This window comes from Trachymyrmex cornetzi, unplaced genomic scaffold (genome assembly GCF_001594075.2).
Source record: "Trachymyrmex cornetzi isolate Tcor2-1 unplaced genomic scaffold, Tcor1.1 scaffold61, whole genome shotgun sequence".
NCBI classification, from domain to species: domain Eukaryota; kingdom Metazoa; phylum Arthropoda; class Insecta; order Hymenoptera; family Formicidae; genus Trachymyrmex; species Trachymyrmex cornetzi.
In genome coordinates, this window is record NW_017299926.1 from 1,020,531 (window position 1) to 1,036,405 (window position 15,875).

At 34.7% G+C, this 15,875-nt stretch overlaps 1 protein-coding gene across 1 annotated transcript in view; it reads right to left on the bottom strand.

The window, feature by feature from the left end:
• LOC108766712 (dipeptidase 1) overlaps positions 1-15,875 on the bottom strand; it is a 111,256-nt gene that overhangs the window by 4,936 nt on the left and 90,445 nt on the right. The window contains exons 2-4 of the mRNA XM_018516182.1: positions 2,243-2,572; positions 501-633; positions 211-399 (exon numbers count right to left, since the gene is read on the bottom strand). Coding sequence (XP_018371684.1) covers positions 211-399; positions 501-633; positions 2,243-2,572 — 652 coding nt within the window. The remainder of the gene's footprint in view (positions 1-210; positions 400-500; positions 634-2,242; positions 2,573-15,875) is intronic.

Genomic DNA, 15,875 nt, shown 5'->3' on the forward strand with positions numbered 1-15,875 from the left:
TATAATATATATATATAATTTTTTAAAAATATGACTACAGTTTCAGAAAAAAAGTTGATCAAAGATATTCTATTTATTAAAAATTTTTATTGCAATTTAATTTTTTTAACTATATTTGTGGATTCATGAATCTTTATGAGATTAAGTTCGCAAGTTTCAGCTCTGTTCATTCTGAAGAAGATGTTTATTCCAAACTTGCATCTAATTTACCATCTTCATCGTCGTCTTCCACCGACGAACTTTTCGCCCACGGAGTGTTGCAAGTGTGTGTCAGTGTAAGGTACCGTACACCCAGCTGGTAAAGTGTTCTTAAAACGGCTAAACTACTTCCTAGACTATGCCCACCCTCCACTCCAATCAGAGAAGCTATTCTGCCCCTCCCGTGAGCCTCCAAAATCTCTAGAAGTTAGAAATATAGTTGAATACAGTTGTCACTCTGTCGATCGCAGTATATTATTTTCGAGCATTCTACGTCTCGCATTACGGTTAGCTGCACTTACCTCTCGACGATGCAGCGAACTGTAAATGCTGGGAATATTTTTCTATGAGCCTCTTAATGAGGTCCACCTGTTCAAGAGTCAGCTGAACCGCGTTAAGATGTTGAGATTCACACGGTACGTAAGCAGCCCAAAACTAGAAAAAAAAATTATTATATATAATCGTCGGAAAAGATTGCGCAGGTAGTTGGAACGACCATATTTCTCTCGTATATTTAAAGAGAAATGCGAAAAAATCCCAAGAAAAGCGTGGAAAATGTGGCATACTTTTTATGTCTTTTTATTTTCTTAGGGGGGGGGGGGAGAAATATATTTTTAATTAAAACATGTATTTCAATTTACATTTACCGAAAAAAATCATAGATTAATTAAGGTGACAAAATATTTCTATATTATAATAATATAATATTTCACAATATATGTTGCATATCTATACACAATAATGTCATAAATATGCAAAAGAATGTAATTTCCGGTTGCAGTTATGTAATTTTTCTCTTCGTTTTACAAGAAAAGAATGCTGGAATTCGCAATGTTGTTTGCGTTTAAAAACATTGTTTTATCTTACGAATTCATACAACTCCTCGCATAATTGTTACATTTTATTAAAATGACATTTTTTCCTCATTATTCTTGAGAATAGAGAATATTGTGTTGAAAATAGAGAACATGTTAGAACATAGTGTTTTATACGCAATTTTATTTTAAATTTCACTGACATGACAAGCAAAAAGATTTAACGAGATTATTATAAATCTTATTCATTATTCTTTGTATACAATATATATTTTCCTTTAGATCATTTCTACAATATATGTGTGCGTGCAAGCATGATACGTGCTTAATGCTCGCATCATTCAGACCTAACGAGCTCCTGAGTGCTTGCATGCGACGATAATCGATGCATTCAATCCGTCACGCTCATAATATCGCCGACACCTGAAACTCGCCTAGTCATCTCTAGTACGGTTTCCGTGAAATATCCGGGTCTAGATTGCTTATTACATTGCATAATAATGCAATTTGATTTTTGAACGTGTTTTTTGTGCAGGTTTTTTTTAGATTCAATATCAAGAAAGATTATATATTAGGAGACACGGTAATGTCTCGGACGTCAAGTTAAAAATACACTTAACTATATATTTCAATTCTGATTATAACACCCAGACAAAAATATTCTGCCATTTAGTGGTGCTGTGTTAATATAAGAGGATTTTCCATTTATATACGACCTCAAGAAGATACTCTGCAAAGTAAAGGAATTTCATATAACCATAAAGTGCTGGTTTTAGGATTGCAATCCTCTTGATGCTAGAATGTCTTGCATGTACTGACATGCACGCGTACTACGGTAGCACGTAAATGACGAACTTCTAACAAATAAGCGTACCGCTAATATCTTCTTATTTCAAACGGCTATTTGAGTTATTATAATAGAATTTTTTATATAGAGGAATTTATTTTTGATCACAGCTCATATGTCCTCATTTTTATAGATAAATATGTGTTACAAATACACGCGCCTGATTCATGTAAGATTTTCTGTTTAGAGGAAATGCTAAGAGAAATTCCCTGCTTATCGCAGAATATTTTTTTGGGGGAGGGATAAATAATTACGAATAAAGATTAATAATCTATTTAAAGTTTTGTCTAAAAAATGACTCCAAAATTTCTATCGAAGAATATTATCAAAACTAAGTTCAATTATTATACATTATTTTATTTTGATATCCTTTTGCAATTACCTGACCGCCGACCATGCCTTGTCGCAATCTAACCAGGTCGGTCTGACTCCAAGCGCTTTTGCTCCAAGGCGCGACTTGACGTAGATCCCTGTCGAAATCGAACTCCGCCAACTGGTTGTGAAGGAAATTGCGGATGTTCCACGGTAGGTCATTGTGGCCGTCGATCAAAGGCACCTCAGAAAGAACCTGTCTAACGGTTTCCAATCGCTCACGCGGCGATGTCAGAAGCGCGAGCTCTCCATCTGCTGGACGTGGCCCGACTCTGCCCACCCAGGTGCCAATCGACAGTATAATCACGCTTACTATCCATACACCACTCTGGCCGCCACTCTGCAATAGATAATCTTCCTTATTCTAGTTGTATTTAGAAGATCAAGGTAGGTGATAATAATTTGTAGAAAGATTAAATGCAAGGTATGGATAAGCATTTTTTATCGATAAAATGTATATAAATTTCAAACTTTAATTAAAATACAATTAATCAAAAGTGCAATTGCTTATTAGAAAATATGACGACATAATGCTAATTATTAACTAGTTAGTTGTAACGAAGTATATTATAAATATTGCATTTTTATTATTTTCGAAATTATTATGTAGCATCGGCTTTGGACATTGTGCAAAAAATAAGCTTTTCGAGTGTAAATCCTATACATAGTCACGTATTGTTATCAGAGTCAAAGAGGCTTTTTTGGAGCAATTTGTCAGATGAATTGTTCAGCGGAAAAACAAATGACTTCAATGATGACACAAAACGATTTAACACCAAGCTATAGAAGTTTTTTTTATACATGTATTTAGTACAGCATACGCGAGAGTATTGTTCTCGCGAGATTACCTCGTGTAATGAAGATAGACCGAAAGGGAAGCAACATGAGAAGAAGATAGTAATAGTAGTGTACATAGCTCGCCCATTGTTTCCGCACCTTGTACTCTTTGAGGTCGATGACCTCAGAACCGAGTGATATTTTCGAGAAAGAGATGTGCGGCTTTGACAGAGATTATAAATTATTAAGCCTTGCTCATCCAAGCGATGCCGGTGGATGTTTGCCTGTCGCCGAGATTTGAAATTTACGAGAACGAAACAGTGAATTATTTCTCAAGTAAGGTATCAAAGCTCTTGGTGTTCACTTTCTAAGGCCTTCGCCTTTGCCAGCAAGGCAACTTGCGAATATGGAGGAAAATCGTACACGATGGTCGGAGTTTAATCTTCGCCGCAAATAATCTCTACCAGTATAGAACGAACCATGGTACTACTTCCCCATATTGTATGATTATATGAAAGAGTCATGTAGATAAAGCATATCCTTTGTTCCGTGCATTATTCTGTTTACGAGATTGTTGAGAGAGAAAACACGCTCGCCTCTGACGTAAATTTCTTGGAAAAATGATTGATGGTTTCTTCTTTCGCAACTGATGATTGATTATGGAAACAACTTATTTATCATGCAACATTTACATTGAGAATTTATATATATATAATCTGTCATATATATATGAAACATTAATTTTTGATAAAATCATCACTTGGCTGAATGGAATTTGTCAATTTTTAAGGAAGATAAACGTATTATAAGCTTTTCTGCTCATTTCTACTTTTATATTTTTGAATTTTACGCAACGGGATCGAATAGCTCAAATCAAAAGTACATACATAAAAGGTTCAATCGTACCGGAAAATATCCGCTGCCAAGAACCAAGAGATTCGTGTACAAGAGGGATTAGCTCAGCTCGGTGCTAGTCGTGTACAAAAGAACGAGAATTACTTGAGTGCTGAGCAATGTCGTTTAACTATATCCACTGCCCGACCAAACGACGACCCGCACTACTCGTTGACCGCGGGAATGCGGTTCGTTCATACTCGGCTGGCCATACACGTCGCTTTCTGCACCGGCTGGGGTTCTGAAAGCCTCGGCGTTGTTTGAACTTCCGATGGTCTTACAGAAATATTTGCACGAAGCTAACTTTAGTTGGCAATAATCATTACGGAATTTGCGGCTCATCACGTCGTATTTTTAAAATATTTTACGATATTATTAAATAGCTGAATAGTTCCATCAAAGTGAAGCGTATTATGTAAACAATATTATTTTTCAAATCGATAATTATCAAGAATTTTTGCGAGAAAGTAAATTGAAACAAAATTTTTGTTTCTTTTTGTAGAAAAATAATTTAATTTTTAGATAGATATCGAAAATTTATATGCAAATTATAGTTTATTTATTTAAAAATTTTTTTTGTTATTAAAACATTTTTTTACAGAGAGATAATTCCAGAATTCCAATTTTGCTCTAAAAATTTCGTTTAAATATCAATTGATTGTTCGTGTAAAGTAATAATATAATGACATTATTGAAAAATAAGAAATTTTTATTTTCGTACACTGCATGAATTTAATACAGCAGGCAAAATATACCGAAATGAGATATAAATTCACTGACGTAACGTACCGCTTGATGATTAATGAATAGGAAGTGATTTAGTGCCATGTGAACGATATTGTTGAAACCCTACAGCCACCGGTTCGAACGACGATTATACGATCGTTCGCTTCTATAGACGATTGATATTGAACCGAATCTATTCAGTTGCACTGAATAGTAACGTTACATTCGTCGCATGCGTCACGCTTAGCTTTCACCATTAACTACGAGTCGATATTGGTTTCCGCTTTTGAAATAAATTTTCATAATCTCGTGCTCAATCCGGCTTCTTCTATGATGAATAATTAGTATAAATAACAATTTCATCCGGTCTTTACTTTTTAGATTATATTGTCGAGTTCGATTAATGTTATACTTCAAAGTATATATAGACGATGAGAAGATTAGAATGTAATAATATAAAGATTTTTAAGATTATTGAAATTATTTGAAAACTTCAGATTATTTTTTTTTTTTTTTACTTTTTTCCTAAAAGTATATTTTTTAAATAATAATATGGTAGGCATTTGAAGAGATGATAATATACGATTTGTAATATGTATAAATGCAAAACAGTACAGTTTACTGAAATATTTATTATTGAGAGTTATTCGAGAGGAACTTGAATAGCTATCATCAAAATCAGAAAACCATCATCAAAATTTTGCATTAAGCAGTACTTATCATAACTGTACTTTTATTTAAAAAATTGGAAAATATATACATTCTGCATGTGAGCTTATAGTCTACCGTTAATATTCTTGAGTATGGAAGCGGAAGTGCAGAAGGAAGTTGGGAAAAGAGGCGGCAAGAATTGCAGAGAAAGTCTTAAACTGGCTTGCATCCAAAATGTCAACTGTAATAAAAGACCGTATTAAAAGAGTACAGTCGAGGCCATTGAATGTGCTCAGTGGATGCACGCATCGATATTTTCGAAGATTTAATCTATGGAGTTATTTACTAGGTCAGTCGATTTTGTTTATTGCTATCACGGCACAAATCACAGAATTTTATTGAAAAGATAGTATTTCGTTATTTTGACGATTTTCATTACTTTTACGTGTATCAATGATAGATAAATATATCTGCCTATGATTAGAATTGATTAAACATTATTATTTATTATAATTATTTCCACTCGATTAATATTTCGGTGACCAAAATTATTTTAAAAATTCACTTGTCTTTCATGTTCCGCTATTTTGTATGAATTGATAATTTGATCCTATCTAACCCACCGAATGAGAGACTGCAAAGGGTTAAATTGGGTGGTCGATTCGATATTCCGTGCTCGTATTCAGAGCTGCGATATTGCTCGTTTCATAATTAACGCGTCAATTTGGCGATCGACCGTTTGCCCATAAAAAAGTAATGTGGCGCAGCCGATTTAAGTTGCAACCCGAATTCTAATGGCTTTCCTGGCGTAAAGAAGGTTTTAGCTTTTCAATGCGCACTGATGTTCGCACATGAATTTCTTACAACAATTGCGAGCGTAACGTACAATATGATATTGAAAGCGTGGTTTAGGTTACACGAGTAGTATCTATGCACAATGTCGTAGAACGCTGTACGTTATGAACGGGGAACGTCGTTACATTCGTTATTCAAGTGCTTGAACTACATAGGCGAGCTTCAAAAGGGGTCATGCGAGGCAAACTGGGTTTCGCGGCACTTTTAAGTTTCACCAGGAATATCCTACGAGCGAGCGAGCGAGAGAGAAGCGAGGGAAAAATTACTTTGTAGCTTCACTTCCCGGGGGACATCGTAACGTTTGAAATTGCACGGCGGCGGCGCACGGCTCTCTCTCTCTCTCTCTCTCTCTCTCTCTCTCTCTCTCTGTCTGTTCACTGCGGGTGAACTCAAAAAATTCTAAAAAAACAATCGGAGACTCTCGATCTTCCCGCAACCAGCTTCGCCAGAGCCATTTCGTTGGGACTCGCTGCTGGAAAGAAAAATTACTTCGAGATGTTCTTCCAAAGACGTCGTTCCGCCCGAACGGCGGCATGCATTTTAACGCGTCGAGAATTTATACGGAAGAAACGGAAATTTGCAAAATTTCTGCCATGTGTCTCCCTTATAGAATTATGTATTACGTTTGTGCGAGACTTAGGGTCCGTTTAGTAAAAGTACTTTTAAAAATGTATTTCGTACGCGCGGTGTGTACAGCACGCATAAGACATATATTAAATATCGTATTTTCGTGATGCTTGAAGAAATCTTTCTCTTCAAAATGATATTTGATTTTTTCAAATTTTTCAATCACGATCTTTCAGATAGAGCGGGTGCATGTAAGTGGAAATTCAGGGGCAAATGCGCGAACATAAGGCAAGTGAATCGGAAATTCCACGGTCGCAATTCATGTTACGTGACTGAGCGCAATATTTCATGGAAATTTCTCTAGGGATAGAAGCGAGGTGAAGATGGCGGCCAATGGTCAGAGAAATGATTCGTATGCTTTTGGAGCGTTGAATCTCGCCAGAGAGCATCGGCGATTAGGTGTAAAACTTTGGTGAAGTATGTAAAGTGGCGGAAATATTCTTTAGGCGTCGTCATTATCCGTCACAGGAAAGAAATTTATTTAATATGGACGCGTGGTCACTTAATAAATAATATTTAAATTAAACTTACGTACTTACATAGTTACGTAATATATATTATTTACTACATCACGTGTAATTTATTTATACTATTGTACATAAATTATTGAATCTTCATGAACTTTCATGTTCTAAATTCTAATTGCATTGTTACGTAATTTATAAAAATTTATTATATAAATTATAAAAGTTAATTATAAAAATTTTTCCGATTCCAATATTCATGTGACAATTTAAATAAGCAAAAATTATGCGATGATTTCCATACGTTCTCTTTCGCTGTCAAAAATGTCGCCGGTGCATATTTTAGAGCGCGATGGGTTCTTGTCACAATTGCAATTTTTCGACGCGTCCAAGCGAACGTTGCTAGCGTGATTTGCGACGGTCAAGCATTACACATGTAAGCAAGGCGCGTCAGTGGCAATATTCCTGTCAAAACTGCGACACTTGTCACGAGGATACGTCACGCTGATCCGTCACGCGGATGTTTTACGATTCCGATATGATAGAAAAATGTCAGCGCACGCGTGCAACCCCACGAATAAATTACTCGACGCAGCGCTCGTGATAATACAATGAAATAGGTGAGTGGATTAACGGCGACTAACGGCATGTATTTTCGTAGGAGCGATCTTTAGCTCCCTGGGAAAAAAGCGGATGCGATTTTCGCGCTATTCCTGTCGCAGAGGAAAATCGACGACCGGCGCAAATGGATGAGATTCAGGCGCAATCCGGAAAAGCATCGGCCGCGGAAATTCTCGTGCAGCGCGATAGTCCTGCGAGAAAATATCGAGACAAAAGGATGGAGGAATCCGTCCGCATTGAACCTTCCTTTTAGTCTGCTCTGTTTCCTCTTTTTTTCTCTTCCTTTTACCACGACGTGTTTTGATTCCTGGGTATACGCGCCGAATTACAGCTCCCTAGATTGTGGCGTTCGTAATCGATACGGTCGTTTCGGTGGATACTCTCGCCCCGGATCCGTAAATATTTCTCGCACATTTCCGAATTGGCGCAGTGAGCTCGTGTTAAGTTAATTTTGCAGATCACTGGTATGATACGGAGTAAATTATGTATGAGACTCACATGCTGGAGATAGGAATCTGGCATGCTGGCAAAGAGATTTGAGGTACTCTGGATATGACCCAGAAACAGAGCTGTGAATTGTTATGAGAGATTTTAATATTTCTTTCAAAGTTATTATCACGCTTTCTCATTCTTTTTTATGACGTATTATCATATATGATAAAGAAAACGTATTATAATTTTCAGCAGTAGAAAAATAATAACCAGTATTATTATTATTTATTATAAATTGTTTCATAGTCTATTGAGATCTCATTTATAATTAATAATTTATTTAATCATAATTGTCTAAGAAAATAAGAGATAACATGTCGCATAAACAATTCAATCAATTTTAATAACTTGATAGTAAATAAATAGTTTTATTGTTATTGCTGGAATTTTTATATTGTAATCTATTTAATTAAAAGGCTTCTTATAAATACATTTATTTGTGAATTTTGATACCTGGTTACGGTATACCACAAATTGATGTAAAGCTTTTGTTAGTTTTACTGTTGTCTAATTAAGTATTCCATTGTTCATATCTGTACAATAGTTTTGTATTATTGAAGGTTGTATTGATATCAAGTTTTTTACGAGAGATAATTTTTTGTAGCTCATGGAATTACGCGATACGCAAAGATGAAGTGGTCAGAGGAGTGAGACACGTGATCAAGGAACAAAGAGAATCGGGAACAAAAAAAAATAATAAAAAATGTCGCAAACTTTTCAGTCTCGAGTCCGGGAAGTTTGTTATTTCCCTGGTAGAGGATTCATACATACGAGCACAGCATGGCTGCGAAGGGCGCAATTTGTACGCGAGTGTAAAGGATGGTGGACATAGGAAAAGATCAGACATTGGGGGCAAGATAACTCAATGCGAGAACTTCGAGCATGAAACTTCGAGCTTTGAGATTGGAAATATTTCGCGTTGCTATTTCTCCATTCTAGAGTTTGAAGTCGCGCTTTGCGCTTTCGATAGCTTCACCAGAATCTACGTAAATCAACAGATCAAAACTTTTTCACTGATTGTGAGTATCGTTCGTTCCTTTCGTAATTTCGCTATGTTATTCCAACATGCGAGTATTTATATAGTAAAACCGCACATTTTATGTTTAGCGATTCTCCCTATTAATATGTATTGTATTAAAATACAATTTCATTGCGATACAATAATTTAACAATTCCAGTAAAAGTTTGATGTTGATAATATTCTTTAAAATTATTAATGAAACACATATTAATCGATAAGTGATGTGTTTCATTCAAAATAAATATTCTTTCTTCAATATTACTATAAAAATATATGTTTATTTTATATGTTATTAACGATACTTTTTATAATTATATAGTACATATATGTATAAAATATACTACATTGACTTTATTCATTTATTCTTAAATAATATAGAAAAATATATTAAATAAAAATTATTTTAAAAATTAATTTGTATTCTCGTAAAACAATTTTATCATATCTCCCGCAACATAGTTACTAATGAATATTCATAGAAGCTTCCACAATGAGAAACATTAATAATCCTACCTCACGGTTCAATAAAGTCATGTGGTTAGCGGTGGATTTGTAGATGCTGTTTTTTTCTTTCGGCTGTATTCTACCATAAGCTTCAGTTTAATACTAATCTTACTACGTTTTACTGCATGCTGTCACGCACGATATCATACATGCATGATCATAAAAGTTTTCTTTCTCTTTTCCTCCTTTCTTTTTCTATTTATCCCCCACTTTATATCTCTTTCTCTGTTTCTGTTTCTTTCTCGTATTTTTTTTGTATTTCGTATTGTATGTGTATCTGTGTATTTTTTTTTATAATCCAATCTCGTTTGCCGCTGCTAATTAGTCGCTAACAAGTGTCTGCAGTTCACAGTCAGAACTGCATTACGTAGATTCGTGCGTTACCGAACGATCGTTATAAACCCTATAGCGTTAGCTTTAATCGCTTTCCAGTCAAACGATTACCGAATTACGGCCACGAATTTATTCCGTTTCGAATCGGTCGGTCGTTTCTATGCGATTTTTCTCTTTCCATTCTAGCAATCAGCAGCAATAGCCGATAATCGAACCTGTTTCGGAGTACTAACGTGCGCTAATTAAAATATTTTTAGCTGTACACACCGCTCTAGTTGATATGCATAATAATTTACTTTTTACATGCGATTGACTGGGAATTGACGTTAATTAAAATAAATCCAAATTATGCGCGAGCACTGGTATTGAAAGTAGATTAGAATGCGGCGGTTTATTGACGGGAAGTCGATTTGTTTTCTATAACGTGCAATGACGGGTACACCCTTTACACACATACACACACACACATTTCACCGAGTCTTTTCAGATACGGTGAAATAAAATCTCTTTGTGTATTTTTGCGTGACGTCCAACGAGTTTTCGACTACATATGTGTTTCTTTGGACAGTTTTTTTTTCATAAAAAACATCAAAATTCAAATCTGTTATCCGCAACGATCGAATTCAATTTGCGTAGTGATACAGTTCTGTAATCAATATTCATACGGGCGCCATAAAATTCTGTCTAAAAATGTCGATACAGCGCGTAGATACTTTTTTCACTTGAAATCCGCAAAAAAGTGCACACGTCGCGATAGCGAAATTCGCATACAGAACGTTAACTCTGATACAACATTCGCTTGATATTTAACACCATTATGTCGAAGGAAGCGTAACGGATTGACGGGCTCGAAAACCACTTTGATACGGTACCTCAGTTGTGCGCGAGTTTCGAATCGATGGTGGTAAACCACATCTTCGACGCACGAATCGCACGATCTAAAGTTCGCCAAACGCCTGAGGTCTAAAGGGAACTTGATTTCCGATAAATTTGCGGTATACAGTAGAGACCGGGCAAAACAAGTCTGATACGATCTTTTCGGAAAACTTTCGTCGATCGATCGTCGCATTACTCGCATCGCTGCTGGCGCTAAGTAAATCGCTTAGATTATTAGCTAATTACACACACACACAAAAACATACATACGATACTAACGCATATAATATTTAAACAGTTAGTTTAAAATTTATTAGATGCTATGCTTTAATGAACGAAAATATAAATAATGATGGACATTTAATATAATTGAAATAATTTTATGTTGCAAAGTAATACTTAAATTTGCACAATCAGAAACTTTATTTTATTAAATAATAAAACTATATTTTTATAATAGATTATAATATTTAAAAACGGGACTTGTTTCATTTTTTTCGGCAATCGAGAAAAAGTTGTTCAAAGTCTTACCTATACTCAATTTATTTTCATTCGCATTTAACTCCTTTTTTAGTTAAACATTATTTGAAAGATAAAACTAACGAATTGACGTATATTACGTTGATACATGAACAAAATTTTCGGATTCAGTTTTTTTTTTTTAGGAATCTATGCGGAAATGTCTAACTCCGCAAATGCCACGCACATGAAGTATGAGGAACATGTTTCTTCGCGGGTAAAACGCGAAAACACAAAAATGTTTTGCTTACGAGAACAGTCGATTGCACTCGTGTAACGACTTTTCTACAGTCGAATAGATTGAAATGTGAAAATAGCGCTGAGCTTTGTGTAGGCAAACAGGAAAACAAACCAGCCGAGTATCGGAAAAGCATACGGTGCTTTCAAACGTGAAATATTATTGCATGGATTCGCTCAGCACAAATTTGTGCACCCAATTTTAGTGTTATTATTACAGGACAGTTATACCTGGAAGAAACGAAGCACATTATTATTTTATACTGATGTATAGAAGATTATTTATGAGAACAACAACTTGATTGGAAACTTTTCGTGATGCAGGATTTTATTAAAATTTGTATTGAAAACTATGTTAAATGAAAATAGACCGAGAAATAATCAATACAAATGTTTATTTGAACTAAAATTGTAATAAATTTACACAAAGGTATTGTTAGATATTAACACTTTGATATATAATAGCTTTCTTCACATTTGTTGTATAGAAAATTTATAAAAGATAGACGTTTAGGAATATATGTATATTCCTAATATAAATATTTTATCAGCAATAATTATATATGATTATTTTAAGACGCAAATTCATTAATTTTTTTTACATATGAGTTAATTAATCATTTTTGTTACATATCCGTTAATTTCTGATTTTGTCGGTAGTAAAATATTGTTTTCTTAGTATATTTCTTATTATATATATAATATGTATAATAATATTTAATAATTTTTTACATACTTCTTTTAGTCTTTTGTATTCCCCATACGTTTTCTTAATTAAGTTATTCTTTATTATGTTATTTATTAATACTAGAAATTTAAAATGCCTATTACGGTCGAAGCTGGATCTTCGTTGCTTTAAATAATTTAATCTTGAATTACTAATATATACTATATATGTACTTGCATATATACCATATTGTAGTCTTTTTCAAACTGCGCGCCGAATTATTTTTCCGGACTAAATAAACGCAATTAAAACTACTCTAGTAATCGCGAATTAAATTGACAAGCAATTTAATAATTTGATGCTACCATCAAGCATCATATATTATAAAGATGTTAATATATTAAAAACTATTAATAAATTTATTGCTAAAAATATTACCTCGGCCGGGACTTGAACCCGGACCTCTTGTAAACCGTACGAGCATCCTAAGCCATCAGACCATTGAGGCAACGCGATTACTAGAGTAGTTTTAATTGCATTTATTTAGTCCGGAAAAACAATTCGGCGCGCAGTTTGAAAAAGACTACAATATGGTATATATGCAAGTACATATATATTAGTAATTCAAGATTGAATTATTTAAAGCAACGAAGATCCAGCTTCGAGACCCCGTAATAGGCATTTTAAATTTCTAGTATTGATTGCGTTTCTCACATATACGGTCTAACATAAAGATGTTATTTATTGTTTATTAAGTTATAATTTCTATCTATACATACTAACAATAACTTTCATAAATAGTTACAAAAATAACAGTAGCTATATTTTACAAATATTAATACAGAACCAACTATTGTTCCTTCAAACGCGTTAACATAACAATTTTCGCTTATTGATAACACAGGAAGTTGTATGCATTGTCAAGTATAACTCAATATTATCCGCACCGCAGGATATGCCGCAGCATTCGAGTAGTAGTTGCGAGTAAGGCCAGATACTCGTGGCGAAGTTATGCGCAGTATTTGCCCGCGAGGACATAACTCCGTGCGCAAAGTTGGCAGAGAGCAGCGTTGGCGTCCCTTCCGCGCTAGAATAACAAGCCACCCATGTTACAACTGGGAAGCACCAGAAATAGATGCTGAATTCGATTCAAACTGAGCCTGTTAAATGTTTACTTTCGTAAGAATTTTTTTATTTATATTGCAGATAAAAGATTGTGAAATATACGAATAAGAAATGATTTGTGAATTTGAGATTTAAATATTGCATATTGTCTGAAATTATATCCTAAAATTTTTTAATTAAACATCTCATATAATATCATGCGTAGATTTCATTATATTATTCACATACCCACACACACACATATATATATATATAATTACAAAAATCGATAGTTTTTTATTAACAACTTGGATATAGAGAAAGAGAGAGAAGTTATTATCGATAACATTACAATGAAAGTGCATTTGTCATTTATTTCATTAAAATAACATTTCTGTCATTTTACATTAATAAAATAGTATTATAATCTAATTCCATTTTATAACTTATTAAAAGTTACAGGTGTATATATAAAATTAAAATCAAATTTTAAATCTAGGAAATTCTCGAAGGAATGTCATATAACATTTATAAAGATATTAGTGCTTTTTCGTTTTGAATAGCAATATATCTCTAAGTAGAGATTTACATACATTTCCCAGACTATTGATATTGAGGGGCACATATTGAAATATACATTTTGTAAATTCGGAGACTCACTCCGCATAGCGCGTCTTCAAATTCGAAGCACGCGAAATACATACATCTGATGTATTTCGCGAAGAGTAGAAAGAGACCACTCGTACAAGATTTGCCTGAATATTACGTCTATGCCTTAACCTGCACCGCGTGTACGTGCTCCCATACACGATGCCGAGCAATCGAGTTCTGCTGAAAATTGGTCGGCGAAAGTGAGCATGATAAATATTGGGTTGTATGCGATACCCTTGATGTATGATGTATGATGTTGAACCGAGCTGGGTTTTAAAAAAATTGCATTTTTCGAAAAAACTAAATTTATACTGATAAAATAAAATGTTAATTTTAACTTAAAAACGTATAGTAGACTTTATGAGATATGCAAAAATGTTAAATGTTTTTTGATATATAAATATGATAATTTTAATATTTTTATATGTCTCAGAAAGCTCACTATACGTTTTTAAGTTAAAATTAACATTTTATTTTAACAACGTATAATGTATAATATTTTTCTCATTACATACACTACGAGCCAGAATAGCCTACTGGCGAACTTACAAAAATTATTACTCAGTCCTAAGGAATATGTTATATTAATTAATAAGAATTACAGAAAATTAATGCACAACCTTTTAAATTAAAAAAAATTATAATTTCTTATAAATAATTTATTAACTTATAAATTTTGCAATGAGATAGTTGCATTTGCTTACAAATCGATTGCCTGCAGTATCATTTGCCTACATCACTTTTACCTATAAATAGATTGCCTACATGTATTATTGCCTACCGCTCGATTGCCTACAAGCACTTTTGCGCACAGATAAAAATTATAAAAACAGCGTTACTTTTGTCTACATGTATTATTGCCTACATGTATTATTGTCTATAAGTATTATTACCTACTGCTCGATTGCCTAAAAGCATTTTAGAGCACAAATAAAAATTTTAGAAACGGAGTTACTTTTGCCAATAATGACAACAACACGATACCTTACATTTTGACCGTGATTAACAGATGTTCCGGTCACAATCTAACCACGACCCTACCAACGACATAACCATGACCCTACCCCCGACATAACAACAATCCTACCCCCGACCTCATCACGACCTAACCACGACCCAACCCCCGGCCTAACAACAACCCTATCCCCGACCTAAACACAACCGTACCCCCGACTAACCACGATCTTACCCCCGACCTAACTACGACCCTACCCCTGACGTAACCATAACCCTACCCCCGACCGAACCACGATCATACCACCGACCTAACAACGACCCTAACCCTAACCACGACTCTAGCTATGAATCTACCCACGACCTAACCACGACCCTACCTTCGACCTAACCACGACCCAACCCCCGGCCTAACAACAACCCTACCCCCGACCTAAACACAACCATACCCCCGACTAACCACGACCTTACCCTCGACCTAACTACGACCCTAACCACGACCATACCACCGACCTAACAACGACTTTATCCCTAACCGCGACTCTAGTTATGAATGTACCCACGACCTAACCACGACCCTACCTCCGATCTAACCACCACCCTACTCCCGACCTAACCACGATCCAACCCCCGGCCTAACAACAACTCTACGTTCGACTAAACACAACCA